This window comes from Lepus europaeus, chromosome 1, assembly GCF_033115175.1.
Source record: "Lepus europaeus isolate LE1 chromosome 1, mLepTim1.pri, whole genome shotgun sequence".
Taxonomy (NCBI): domain Eukaryota; kingdom Metazoa; phylum Chordata; class Mammalia; order Lagomorpha; family Leporidae; genus Lepus; species Lepus europaeus.
In genome coordinates, this window is record NC_084827.1 from 157,526,972 (window position 1) to 157,542,277 (window position 15,306).

The 15,306-nt window shown below is 40.0% G+C and overlaps 1 protein-coding gene across 15 annotated transcripts in view; it reads right to left on the reverse strand.

Moving 5' to 3' along the window:
* Positions 1–12,706, reverse strand: part of IKZF2 (IKAROS family zinc finger 2) — a 169,919-nt gene extending 157,213 nt beyond the window's left edge. For 2 of the 15 annotated variants that reach the window (XM_062191182.1, XM_062191098.1), the window contains exons 1-3: positions 10,575–10,759; positions 8,981–9,029; positions 8,056–8,160 (exon numbers count right to left, since the gene is read on the reverse strand). In XM_062191182.1, coding sequence (XP_062047166.1) covers positions 8,056–8,160; positions 8,981–9,029; positions 10,575–10,577 — 157 coding nt within the window. In that variant the 5' untranslated portion in view covers positions 10,578–10,759. The other 13 variants (XM_062191060.1, XM_062191070.1, XM_062191116.1 and 10 more) reach the window with 13 other exon arrangements.
* Between the last annotated feature and the right edge of the window lie 2,600 nt (positions 12,707–15,306).

Genomic DNA, 15,306 nt, shown 5'->3' on the forward strand with positions numbered 1-15,306 from the left:
TTTTTGTTTTTTTAACAGGCAGAGTGGACAGTGAGAGAGACAGAGAGAAAGGTCTTCCTTTGTCATTGGTTCACCCTCCAATGGCCGCCACGGCCGGCGCGCTGCGGCCAGCGCACCGCGCTGATGCGAAGCCAGGAGCCAGGTGCTTCTCCTGGTCTCCCATGGGGTGCAGGGCCCAAGCACTTGGGCCATCCTCCACTGCACTCCCTGGCCACAGCAGAGAGCTGGCCTGGAAGAGGGGCAACCAGGACAGAGTCCAGTGCCCCGACCGGGACTAGAACCTGGTGTGCCGGCACCCCTAGGCGGAGGATTAGCTTGTTGAGCCACGGCGCCGGCCAAGAATGGGTTTTTAAGAAGTACTAAATGATTGTTAGAGTAATACAGGAGGAACGTGACCTAACCTACCACTGACTACACATTACATTTCATTAAGAAAATTCACACTTCAATCTTATCTATCTGAATCTATACCTGATTGCTATTTTCTTCCAAACTTGACCCTATAATGGCTTTAAACCTGGAATCCTGATTGATACTAAACTAACTCTTTTCCTGGAAATCTGTCCCAGTATTTCCTATCTTTGCTAATGGAGCCTATCACTGTCTACCCGTTAATTTGGGAATCATCTTCCTTAGCTACAGCATCCAAGTCCTGCCCACTTTAAGCTATTAAATATTACCCAAAACTTTCTCTTCCTTTTTAATCCCTGGCACCACTAGCTCTCATGATTACTCGATCTATCATTGCAATAGCCTATTGAAGATGCCCCTGCCTATAGACTGCTCCCTATCCACAATGGTTTTCCCCACATTTGATCAGTATATCAGAACTGCTATCACAGAGCAGACTTTAGCCCAGCTGTTAAGACACTGGATTTAAACGCCTACAGCCTATAATGGAGTACGTAGGTTCAATACCCAGTTCCAGCTCTGACTTCAGCTTCTTGCTAAAGTAGACCCTGGGAACTAATGGTGAAGGCTCAAGTAAATGGGTTCCTGCCACCCACAAGGGAGACTCGAATTGAGTTCTCAATCCCAGCTTTTGAGGGCATTTGGGGAGCAAGCCAGCAAATGAGAACACTCTTCTCTCTCTCTCTCCCTCCCTCTCTTTATCTCTCTCTGCTTCTCAAATACATAAATAAAAATTAAATTATAAAAGACTGAGTTCATCTGCTTTGATAAAACCCTTGGCTCCCTTGAAAACAAAAGCCAAGTTTCCCTTCATACAGATATTCCATCTTACCTGATTAACTGCCTGAAGTCATCTCTGGCATCAAATTCCTAGACTTTAATTTTATCCCCTAGAGATTCCAAGAACATTGCATGTTATTTCTCACCTCTCTTTGTGGGTGCATCATTTACTGAAAAAAACTTCCACCTTTCCCCTAAATCCTATTCATTGAATAAGTCTTAGCTCAAGTAGTCTCTACCTCCAGGAAATCCTCCATAATGATCAAGGCAATGAGCTTACTATGGTAGAACACCGTTTAGATATCTGTTCTCACACTCCTGGAGGACAAGGATGTGGTACTATTCACCTTTGGACTCACCTTACAATGCCTGGCACAAAGAAAGCAGATCACAAGTAGTTACTGAATTAATCAACTAGAATGAAATAGCTAAGGGTCAAATGCATGCAACTAGTAATTATATTTTAAGCCTACTTTGAATTTAAAACACCTAAACTATTACTCCAAAATGCACAAGTAGCAACAATCATGTCTACACCTTGATTAGGTATCCTCAGATAAGAATTTATCTGAAGAAGCCAAGCAGAATACATTTTTAAAAAAAATTAATTTACTTATCTGCAGGAGTGACAAAGAGAGAGGTAGAGATAGACAAAAAGATTATCCATCCACTACTTAACTCTCCAAATGGCTGTTCAATTCCAGGTCTGAGCCAGGCTAAAACTAGGATCTAGGAATGCCATTGACATCTCTAATATGGTAGCAGGGACCCAGGTACTTGGTTCATCCTCCAATGCTTTCCCAGCACATTAGCAGGAAACTGGATGGGAAGTGGAACAGGCGGGACTTGAACCAGTGTTCTGATGAGAGATACCAGTCTCACAAGCAGCAGCTTAACATGCCTCTCCACAATGCTGGTTCCAGGAGATTAAATTTTAGGTGGGACTCTCAAAGACAAAAACTGATACTCAATGTGGGTAGGTTATTCTATTAAGAAGACATTTTCTTAAAAAAAAAAAGACATTTTCTTTTTCCATTCTTAACAACCAGCATCTTTGGAACACTAATTGTAAGCAATGATTTTCTTTAGATATTACCAAAAACACAAAACTGTACTCAGGAACACTGAAACCCCCAAAAAGGAAATTCTGATGTATAGACAAACATCTTTCTTAACCACAATCTTCAGAGTTTAAATAATAGAGGATAATTTTCTTTTTTCTTTTAAGATTTAATTTATTTATTTGATAGAGTTACAGACAGAGAGAGGGAGAGACGGAGAAAGGTCTTCCATCTGCTGGTTTACTCCCCAAATGGCCACAACAGCCGGAGCTTGGCCTATCCAAAGCCAGGAGCTTCTTCCAGGTCTCCCACATGGGTGCAGGGGCCCAAGCACTTGGGCCATCTTCCACTGCTTTAGCAGGCTATCAGCAGGGAGCTAGGTCAGAAGTGGAGCCGCCGGGACTCTCGAACAGGCACCTATATGGGATGCAGGCGCTGTAGGCAGAGGGTTAGCCTACTAAGCCACAGGGCCAGCCCCAGAGGATAATTTTCTTAAGAATTTAACCCTAAATTACCAGAAACCTCCGGTTGTGTTCCATGGACCGATGTAGTAAAGAGGTAAAACCAAAAGACACAGATTTTAAAAAGATCTGAATCTGAAAAAACCCTTTATTTTATGAGTCATGGATCCATGAAAAAGTAACTTGACCTTGACGGCTCTGAGTAATAGCAGCAGTGATTATTTATTGGGTCTCAACATCTGCCAGGAGTTGTGCTAGCGTTTACAGACATTCCCTCATTTAAATTCATACAACTGTGCAGTGTGGTATGAACTGCTTACTCCCATTCTACAGATAAGGAAAGTGAGGCTCAAAGCTTTCAGTAAAATGCTTAAGACCACACAGGAAGTTAGTGGCAGCACAGGAATTTCAACACAGGCTGCTACAACTCCAAAGCCCCTTCCAACTCTCACTCTCTCTCTCTCTCTCTCTTTTTTTTCTTGATAATAAAATAAAGTGCTCATCTATCCCACTGAGTTTTTATGTAAAGGAGTAATATGGAAAGTCTAGTCTAGCATGGTATTGAGCACCGTATGTATACTCAATAAAGCATGCTCCTACAACATCAACAGTACAGGAAAGAGTTCCTAAAAACACCTTACCTAACACAGAGATATTCTGCGTCTCAATTCATGAAAGGAAAATAGAAATAGATCAATAAATTCATTTTATATAAACAGATATAAAGGAAAGAAGTAAAGAAAAACAACATATCCTGTCTCATTTTTGGACTCTGTCCCAAGCCATCTTACAATCATCATATATCAATATTCAAAATTATCAATATATGAAAAGTTAGGAAAGAGCACGGGAGCTAGAGACCTTAATTCACTATGGCTTAATGGAAGACTTCAATAGAATCTAATCAATCATATTACATTTAAAAAAAAAAAATCCAGCAGGAAACACAAATTTGGACAACTATAGAGGTAGTCAAGGATTTATTTTATTGGCTAGATTTTCAATTGTAAACCTTAATTCTCACTTGTAAGTGGCTTAAATACATGGGACAGTGGGACTAGGGCAGAGTTGCAAAGAAAACAATACAGCACCTTTGCTGTTGATTACGTATGAGTATATACTCCCTTTTAGTTTCCTTGTTTTTCCTTTGCTAGACAGTCTTGACACTCACTACTTCTGATAGCTATAAAGAAATCAAATCAGACCTTTTTTAAAAAGAAATTTTTCTAACAAGTAAGAACTAAATGCACAGTACTTCAGGTATATACACAAACATAACTACCATGATTCAAAACGGAGCAAGATTTTACATCAAGGCCATCTGGTGTTATATTAGGGTGTGTCTTCTGGAAATCCAACCAAGGGTGACGGCCAACTAAGCCATGGAAGACAGCTCAGAATTACGGTGAGTCCCATAATATAAGCTATATTTGAAAAAGCACATTAGAGCACCTGCTTGACAGGATTATCTGATATTGCTCCACCCTCATAATAATTCTCTTTTATTCCTGTAATACTGTTTTTGTTACTAAAACATGGGTCAGTCTGAGAAATGGCGGTCACACTGAGATGATGGTGCTGTAGAGACACCAATCATCTAACAAACCTCAACGTAGTATCAAGGTTTTATGTCTCAATCTTGTTAACTTCTTTGCTCTGCTCTGTGATCTAATATGTCAATGGATTTCTTTAAGACTCAATTTTCTTTAAAAAAAAAAAAAAAGAAACCAAAATATCCTCCTTCTTCACTAGATTCTAAAAATGACAACCAGCTAAGAAAAAGTGAATATGAAGCTCTCTGAAAGTAATAAACTAGATTCCCCGACGTGATTATTGGTCAGAGCCTTGTAAAACTAGACTTACTCCTTCCTCCAATTCCATACATGCCACCTGGCCATCAAACTGACTGCACAGTTGATCCACATAAAAGTTTTAAAGTAATAGAAACAAATTTTGTGGCATGATGCATGAACATTTTCATATCATTTAATTACTACCTGCAAAGATTGACTTACTGGCATTATAAAAGGAGAAGATAAGAAATACAAGATTAGCCTCAAGTTTAGGAACCTTAAAAATTTTCAACATAGTCAGCTGCAGACGTAGAACTGTTTGAAACCAACACTGAAACAACTATGCAGAAAAGGAAACACAATAACCCAGAAACAGAAGGACTCACAAGTAAATTTCATCTGATGGGCCAAAATACAATATGGATTATTATTTTACAGTCTTCTCTCTGAGTTTCCTATCTCAGATTCTTAACGTCCAGATTCTATTTTTAAAATCACTTAACACTGTGCATTTCCAGTAGCCATCAAGGCGCATACTGTCATCCCTGACACCGAAGATTGTCAGCAGACTCAATATGTACACTAATGATCTCAGCCAACAATGCCCATCTTCTTATCAAAGAGATCCTTATTCCAGAAGAACAAGTCTAACCTTCTCTATGAAGATTCATTCTAAAAAAATAGGAAGCAGTCATTATAAATTGTTGGGATCACTAATATCTCTTAGTTCATTTTATGGTGATTTTCTGTGTTGAATTTTAAAACCCCAAACTGTCAGGCATTATAACATTTTTTAGTTCTCTCCCAAGTCCCTGGTTCTCTATTCTAGTGCTGTCAAATAATGATAGCTGCTGTCATGGTTTTTTTATACAATAGCTGGCAGCAAGTTGTACAGACACCCTTCATCTTACAACAGTCACCAAATAACCAAAACAACCACCAGGACCTTAAAGTAATACCACTTTCCGAAAGCCAAAATATACGGGCTATCACACCTTATTGGTACTTGATGATTTTTACTTTATAAAAGTCAAGTTTTATTTATTTTGCCACACTGTTTAAAAATAACTTCCCCACTTACACACATACTCTTGTCCTCTCCTTCCCACCACTAGAGAGTATCGTATCATAAAGGTTTTCACATTTACTTTTGGCTTTAATATTTTCAACCAAAATTGTCATTCTGTTTTTACAAGCATCAGCCCTCCAGGAGGTACATTTGAAGATACTTTTTAAATGCAGGAAACAAATAGATTATTTTCATTTACAAAGTCAACAGTGCAAGTAAAGGGTTAGGGGAACCCAGTGATCTCAAACACAAGTGATTTGACAGGCCACACATACACATAAAAATTATTCCAAGTGACAGAAAAACAGCTGAGTGACCAATTCTGGGTCTCTGTTCTAATTAACAGACAAGAGTTCCTCTCTGCCTCTATTTGCTTTGGCAATCTAAAATGCTGATATTCTCCTAGATCTCACAGAGAGGAAAAATGGGTATCTTCTCCATCTAACACCTAAGTGGGTAACCTAGATACTGTAAACAGAGGCTACATAAAGGATGCAACAGACAACTCTGAAGCGACAGCCAAAATATTTAACCTGCAACTCTTTGGAAAAGAACCTGAAAACACATGCTGCTTAGCCAAAAGCTGTACTAACATGGAATTGCCACAGGCCAGTAAGTTAAACAAAACAAAACAAAACACAAAAAGCTCTTTACCAAACATAAGTTTACTGTTGTTGGGTGAGAAAAGCTCAGACTTCAAAAGCACAGTTCTTATTTGTTCAAATTAACCATGCTTATACTCTGCACTGTTAAATTAAAGATGAGTGAACTGCTCGTTTGAAGCGAGTATTTGCAAAAGTCAAGAAAAAAAATCACAAATAAAGGAGCCAATTAACCAATTAAATAGCATTTTCCTCCTGATATTCTGTTGGGTAGGGGATGACAGCCAAGTTTCTGATTAACAGTTACCCTCTACCACATATATTCAGTGTTTCTAAAGCTAACAGCTAAATAATTAACTAACAGAAACTGTACAAAAGTCTGTCTTTACCTTTGGAAAATTATGTGTAAAAGTTGTCTGAAAAATAAAAATATACCCTATCAAAGAACGCTAAATGCTAAAATGTAAACGTTCTATTGCCTGCATTGCAATAGTAATATAACTTTTATCAAATTAACTAGCAAAGAAGTAAATTAGTGCTACAATTTCCATTATAAGAGATTACCACTATAATTTAGTGTACAGTCACTCACTAACTTTATTCACTTCCTCTTTCTAAATGATAAAAGAACTTCAAGACTACTTGATTTCTTAGGAACTTCTCCTCATTAATAAAAAGAAACAAAACTTTTAAGTAAATTAATTAAAATAGTTCAACCCTAATTTCACGTCAGTAGCTAAAATCACTTAAAGTTAATGAAGTGCAGGATGTATTCAATAGTAATCTATATACCATTGCCTAGATCTAGCAGTCAACTAATCACAAAGCTTGTAGCTTTATATTAACCTTAACTTTTCAAGGCTGTAAGAGGGACTGAGAAAGGGAAAGTTATTCTCCCCAGATTATCAAAATTAACTTAAGAATATTCTCATAATTAAGTAGGGGACTTTAAGGGGAAATTAAGTAGGTGACTAATTTTAAGGGAAATGCCTTTCCTTCATATATTACCCAAATAGAAAACTTGTAAATTTTATTATACAGATGTCCTTTCTATATAGGGATATAACACACATCAAAAGTATAAGGGAAAACAATATTTCAATTAACTTTTGATTAGAGTAATAGAGTACTTGTATTTGATAACTAAACTGAAACACTGTAATTAAAACAATATCCTTAAACATGAAACTATTTTGTCTTCTGTCAATGACAGCATGTAAGTTGTTTTTTATACAAAACACTGTAGACTACATCATTGAAAGACTCTTTATAAAAACAGTAGCCAAACTATTATCCCAAGCTCAAAACATCCTTCCAAATTTTCTCATTCTCTAGACAATCTAAAACAAAATGCTTTCGAGTTTCTTAGAGAAACGGATATAAATGAGTTTCATAAATTTCAATTACACTTCACTTCCAATGCTTTGGAGGAGAAACCTTCACTCTTTTTTAAACTAAGTAACACTGCATTACTACAACTGATTGTTTAGCTTTATACAAGATAGCATAAAATTATTTAATTTTTTTTTTACTGCAAAGAGTCCCTTGGAAGTGACGGTTTCCATATATTTTTAGCCAACAACAACAACAACAAATCCAGTCATAAACCTGGCAAGACAAAACGATAATCAACAAATCCTAACATTTCTTACCTGGTACAGGTAAGCACCAGCTCCCAAATGCCACCTTGGGATAGTTCAAACTAGTAAGCAGGCTCATGTTTTATGATATCAGAATGAACAGGAATAAATCTGTGTTGTTCTTTCTTAGCAAAATCTATAGCAGTAGCTCTACCACAATGTGAGAGAATACAAACCTAACAAATTCAAGTCTGTTGCGCGAGAAATAGAAAAAAAAAATCATAAAATGAAGACTTACTGCTTGTCATGTGACTTGGTGAGGCATGCTGTCCATTGGGTGTGCTTGAGGTGAGGTCAATTGCCATATTGGAGTGCTCCCTTTCAGGTGAAAGCTCATTGTCACCTGCTTCCACAAAATAAAAGCTTTTGGTCTCTATTCATTCTCACACAAAGTCTAATTACTAACACTGTTTCATATACACAGTGGCAAGCTTAACTCTTGTGATTTTAAGCAATACATTTCCCTTTAAAAAGAAACTATAAGGAAATATCATTTAGAAATACACAATAAATGAATGAAATGACAAAGAACCACAATCAGGCTGCAATAAAAAAATTAACAAAAGTTTATTATCACAATACTCTTACGTGTAAAATAAGGGGAAATGAGGTAGGTGATTTCTAAAGTGTCTTTTAGTTGGAAAAAAAGTAGGCTTTTTTAAACACCTAATTGAATTATTAAGCATACAGTATTTTTAATGAGCATTTCCCAAAACACTGGCTATCAGTATGAAAACAGAGTTGGCTAATAAAATATAAACTTAAGGAAGATGCTTTTCTTTCACATTGTGTTTTGAAAAATTAGCCTACTGAGTAGCAATTATTTAGTACACGCCATACTAATATATATATATATATATATATATTTATATATGCAACTTGACTAGTCTAAATTTACAATAGATGAAAAAAATCAAGCAGGATAGTCTTGATCTGCTAAACTACTACTGACAAACACTATCCTTAACTTAGTAAATAGTAAGTATATTTCTAGATTTCCTTATTTCTCCTTTATGCTATTATTTACTGAGACACATTTAAAGGTGACATTGTGAACAGAAAAAAGGACAGAATTCTCAATAAAATCTTGTAACTCAGCAAGTAATACATAGGTAATAATAAGGTAACTTTATTACCAATAACAAATACGGGAAAATACTTACATGTTATATAGCCATCAATAGCCTCTGTTTCCATAGTCAAAGTGCAGTGCTACAAAATAAAAGATTATACCCTTAGCACAATGATTCCTTTCAGTATCTGCCATTAAATTCTTAACTTATTTGAAGCTCCAGTTAGTCCATGTTGCTGCTGCAACCTGTGCCCAAGAAACATACTACAGTGTACTGTATGTGCTCATTTGCAAGTCACTGAACTCTTTCTGCAAATGATCTGATTCCTGCTGGAGATAGGATAGGACAGATAAGTGTGCGGTGAGATGGGCTGTAACAAGAAAGGAATGACTGTCTTAATCAAAATTTATGTTGCTGAAAGAAAAAAATGGGGAGAGGGTCTACACCTCACATCGCCAACTTTAACTGGGATTTAAGTATTTTACCATTTACTACTTCCCACAATCACGCTGCAGTTTGAGGACTTCCCCAGTGTACAGATAGCTCTATTCACAATTGTTGCAAGTTGGTTCATCATGTTCTAATAGGGAGGGGAGGACAAACAAACATAAAAACAAAACAAAACAAAACAAAAAAACTTAGTGCCCAACTGTGTCTCTAAGACTTGTGCAGCCGTTGGCCAACGACTCCCTGACTTGTATTGACATTTTAGCCTACCCCAAGTTCTGTGTAAGCACCTGTTCAATGTAACCTTAATTTCCTGCCAGACCATGGTTGGATACAAATGCCAAGCCTACTTAATGCATTCTGAATTTGAAAATTCCATAAACTTCTGGCTGTGCAGGAGGGAATCATTTTTTTAAAAAAAGTTTGGGGAATATTTTCATGCACCAGTGACACAAAACAGAACTTAGTCCTCTGAAACAAGAGTACATTGTATGCGATGACACCCCCTAGCTTTGATTCACATCATGAAAAGATCAATAATCATAACTATCGTTTGAATCAAAAAGTTTGGGAATTGACAAGTCTTGAGGAGATTTTTACTTATTTTATTTTCCACTGGCCCTGGTCCTTTTTGCCTTTAGTTTCAAAACTCTCACTGCACCAGCAGCTAAATTATTCACAATGAGCCATTTCTGTATTGATCGCCAAGTATATTTAGCCCTGGCTCCTGGAATTTCTCCATTACTTACTGGAAAACAGGCAGCTTCACTTCTTGTCTCCAAAACCACTTCCCTTCTCCCTCCCCTCCCCTTCTTCACCACCACCCTCCCAACACCCCCCCCCCAAAAAAAAAAAAAAACTTTTCTTTCTTTCTTTATGGAATAATCAGATCAAATTCCCAACTCAGCCACTACATTGCACTTAAATTTCAACCTGCTGTACTGTTATCAAATTCTTTCAAATTATGATTACATAAGGCTTTAAAGAAAGGGATCCGTAAAGTTTAAAAGGGGAGCAGTTTCTTCGGATATTTTACAAATGAGTTTATCTCTTTAAAAATGTACACATTTAACACACACATATCAAACAGAAAGACACGTCAAAGAGAAGCGAAAGAAGTCTGCCCCATCAATGAAATGGTTATTAACCCTCAGATAAGGAAAGAAAGAAAAAGGAGAAAGAGAAACGAAATGTACATACAAAAGAAATTGTCCTTTGATTAAAAAAGATTCATCACCATTTCCAGCTCTGTCGGGAGATCTCAGCTTCTTCTAACCCCTCAAAGAGGAGGTGACAATGTCGGGCTGAAGATAAACGGAGAGAGAAAGAAAGAAGTTTTTTGTGTTTCCCCCTTCTCTCTTTCCCTCCCTTGCCCCCTCCAAGCCAAGCCCCCTGCAGAGTTCAAGGCGAGGAGGAAGGAAAAGCACTTTACAGGTGGGTCATTCCAAGCCCAAATCCAGCAAACAGATCGGCTGATAAACAAAACCAAGAAATGAGAGAGAAGGAACACCCCCCTTCTCCTCCTCCTCCTCCTCCTCCTTCTCCTCCTCCTCCTCCTTCTACCCCTCCCCCTTGTCCCTTTGGGATGGTCTAGTAGGAAAAGTCACTCAGGAATGGCACCACGTACTTTCAGGAAAGAGGAAAAAAAGAGAGAGAGAGAGAGAAAGAGAGAGAGAGAGGTCAGTCAGTGCTACAGCAATGCGATTAACAAGAAGAGAAAAACTTGATCCACCGGTTCCTTAAGAATCGACCAAAAGCTAAGACAAGAAAACTGAAAGGAAGGGGGGGGGGGGGTGGTAAGAGAGAAGGGACAGTCAGGCAGAACCAGCAAGGAACCTAGGCCAACTTCACAGGACTGGTTTTGGCCTTTGGCAAAAGAAAAAAAAAAAAAAAGGAAAAAAAATAATCTTAATTCCATCTCTTTCGCCCATACCAGAACCTGTCAAAGTGATTTAACTGCAGCCTTTTCACATGTGTCATACCAGGTTTTTTTCCCCCTTAATTCCAACAGGATCTGGATTTTACCTTCTATCTGGACAGCTGCAATTTATTCCAGGCTACCCAATCTTCCTTCTTGGAATTCAAGTTAAAACAAAGCAAAACAAGTCCAAATCCATGACAGCTACTGAGATGAGAACTGATTAATCCATTACCATCCCAGAAACAGACTACAAAAAAAAAAAAAAAAACGGGGCGAGACATGAAGGCAGAGGACATCATCTTCGACCCGATTCCCTGAGCGTCCTTTACAAAAAAAATCATTGCCCTAATCGTAACCACAATCCATTCCCTCCCAGAGGAAAAAATAAAATAAAAAAAAAAGACCCCTATTATTATCACTGGTTAACAGCAACAAGTCATTTGATCACATCACAGTGCAAAACGAGATGCTACATAACCACACTTAACTTTGAAAGCACTCCCACCCCCCGCCTTGCAAACCATACACATATTTATATAGAATCTATGAATCCGAAGACAAATAAAACAAGAGCTGCTCTTCACCACGCAAAAGCCAAGCGGAGATTTACCTCAGCAGTGCATGCAGTAAAACAATCCCATCACCCTTTTGTTTGTGTTTACTGTTAGTGTGTCCTCTCTTTCTTTCTTTCCTGTGACTAACGTGTGTTTGTGCACTGCAGTTGGTGGTGGAAACTAAGGCAGTGGATCTGTAGCTAAGGGTAATCCTGTTTTTACTTCCTCCATCTTCAGCGAGGAGCAGGGTTAGCCCGGGACAGCTGGTCAAACCCCGAGAAACCGATCCGGCGCAGCCCGAGCACATCTCCCCCGCCGGCCGGGCTCGCGCAGACGCCCGCGGGCGGAGGGCGGGCTGGCGGCGGCGGCGGCGGGTGGCGGGGCCCGGGGCGCGAGCGAGCGGGCGAGCGTGCGCGCGCCGCGTGTGTGTGTGTGTGTGTGTGTGTGTACGGCGTGGGGGGGGGGGCGTACGGGAACTGAGCGCCAGTGCGTGTGTGTGTGTCTGTGTGTGTGTGTGGTGCGCGCGCGAGCGGGCGCGTGTGCGCGTGTCTGCGCGCTCGGCCGCTCGGCGCGCTCGGCAATCGATTACAGGACAAGTGCTGCCCGGCGGCCCCGCGCGACGCGCGCACTCCCTCGCGCCCACCCGCGTGCCCGGCCGCGGCGCCCCCGCCCGGCGGCCCCGCCCCCCCAGCCCACCCCTGGCTACGGCGGCGGCGGGGTAGGGGGAGGCAGGTAACCCGCTCCCGAGGGCGCCGCGGCCGCCTCCACCCGCTCCTCCCGCCGCGCTCCTCATAAATCTCACGTTTGCTGCCGGCCGGGGAGGAAGGATTGCGGCGGCGAGGCGAGGTTCATTTCGGCCGCGTGAAGTTTTCTTTCAAACTGGGCTGTGGTGGCGAGGCGGCGCGCAGGGAGCGGGGCGGCGAGCCAGGCGCCCGGCGCGGAGCGCGGGGCTCGGCGTCCTGGCCCGAGGCCGGGCGAGCGCGTGCACCCGGCCGCCCACCCGGCCGCCCGCCCGGCGGGGCTCCGCGAGCCGCTCGGCCGTGCGGGGTCAGCCCCCGGGGCACCCGGGCGGGACGCGAAGCCGAGGTCGGGGGCCCTCGGGAATGGGCCGAGAAGGAAATTCAGGTCTACTACTATTTGGAAAGTGCTTCACAGTGCAAGTTTAAAATTAGAGTGTTTACTTGCTTTTCCCCCTCCCGGGCACATGCCACATCCACCCGAGTCGGGGCGCGCTGAGGGTCCGGAAAGTTGGGACGGACCTGCCCGAGCGCCCACCAGCAGCGTCCCTCACGGCTGCCCGGCTGGCGAAGAACCTGTGCTGTCGTCCTCAGGAAAACACGCGCAGATTCTTTCTACAAATAGTAGCGTTTAGTATCTTTCTTGACCACATTTGCGAGAGAAAAAAAAAAAAAAAAAGAGAGGGAATAGAGACTTCTATAATTAAAGGGAACAGGAAAATGAAAGGAGCTGAAAATACTGAACTGTGTAGTCTGGGTGGCTTAAGTTTGAAAACACATGAAATTATCAGGACTGCCAAACAGCATTTCTGAGAAACCATATCACAGATTGTGAGGAAAATCAATGCTGAAAGAGTAGGAGCAGGCACCGTACTCCTCCTACTCCTTTCAAGAATCCCAGAAATAGTTGCTGAGGGTTTTTTTTTTTTTTTTTGATCTGCTGAGGAAAGAGAAATGAAACATTGAAAATAAAATAATCAATTATATCTTAAGCACCACTCCCTATGTCTGGGAAATTTTACATTTTTTTTTTTTCTTTTTTGGCTTGGGAAATGAATTCATTCACATTGATATATGCTAAATAATGAATACCATAAATCTTGTATGACTATATTTAAGTTTTATAATGAATTACTTTTAAATGTTTATTTTGTACTATGTGTTAAAGAGTATTACCGATAGTTCTTTTTAATTATGGAACATGATTGTTCATACCACACAGCAAACAAGATTAACCTATTTTCATCAAAGAGATATCATTTGGACTCGTGCTTCCAACAACTTTCTGATGATTTTAAGAAAAATTGCAGTTTTTGTGAGTGATGTTGGTGAAGCAAGTTTTTTTAAAACCCAGCTGCCAATTAGCTAAACAAAACTAGTTATCCTAAAAGTCTTCTATGGGAAAGACAAAGACTGAGCTAACTAATCTTTCTGTGTATTCCAATAGAGTAAGATTTTCATCTTAAATTATCTCAGAAAATAGGAATGGTATTCATAATATGTAAATGCCTAATATGTAAAAGGTAAAATCTCCTTACGTTGTAAAAGGTAAAATCCCTCCTAAAAACTAAGGCTAAGTGTTTATCTGCAAAGTTATGGAGGTCCTCAATGAGAACAGATGAACTATCTTGATTCTTTAAGCAATTTAATTCTTTGGTGGAAGAGGATCCCTTGAGAAGTCTTAAGGGTTCATCCTCAGGTTCCCCAAAGCTACCATATGCAGTTGATATAGTCCCTACCCCTGGCTAATTAGAGCTTAATTTAGCTCCCTTGAAGGCTAGCCTTTCCTTGACTTACTTCCATTGGCTCCCTAGACTCCAGAGGCACACTTTCTCCCTCTAGTGGCTGCACCTTCAGAGAGTCTACATTGGTCACCCTCCCTCTCCACCAATGGATCTGGACAGAGTGATGGATTCCAGATTGTAGAAGGACTAAGATCTCACACCCACTTGTGAGAAGCAGACCATCTTGGTCAACAGTTCCCGATTTTTAACATCCCTGGTCCCTTTCTCATTCGCAGATCTGCATCCAATGAATCTAGGAGAGTGAAGACAGTGTTTTACATGCTGAGATTGGAGATTCTATTTCATGCCTTTGGAGATAGTCCTGGCAGTAAGATGCAGGATGAAATATACTTGTGGGAAGGAACCATTCTGTAAACTATAGTAACTTGCTTTGTTCAAAATTTCTCTTGACAATATTTTGATAGTGGTTAGAGGGTGCATTTATTTTTGTCCTTTACCGTAAATACACTGTATAAATGTTTTAGAGTATATATTGTATACATGAAAATGTTCCACTAGGGAAGTGAAGTTCTATATCCTTTGGCCACTGTGTTCAGTTGGAAAATTATTGTTCACTTGGGAGAGGTGTGACACCATAGGGAGAAAACACCCTCTGCCCTTACCACTTTTCAAATTCCCGGATTCTCGTCCTTTTTGTCCTGTCCTAAAAACACTCCTCTTTCCTCCTTTCTACTACCAACTCTTATCAGAGTATTTTGCATATGTCCTTCTTCACATGATTGTTAAATATTTTACTTATGTATTGAGTTTTAAAATCTGTCTTTCCAACTAAAATATGGCCTTAAAGGCAAGGATTGTGTCTGTCTTACCAATCATTTTTTTCTCAGAATTTGCACAGAGCTTGTTTGGGACAAATTTGTACTCAAAAGGATATATACTGAATGAATGAATATTGAGGAAATCACATATTCACTTAGCTTCCATGTTTTTTCTTTTCCTTGCATCTTTTATT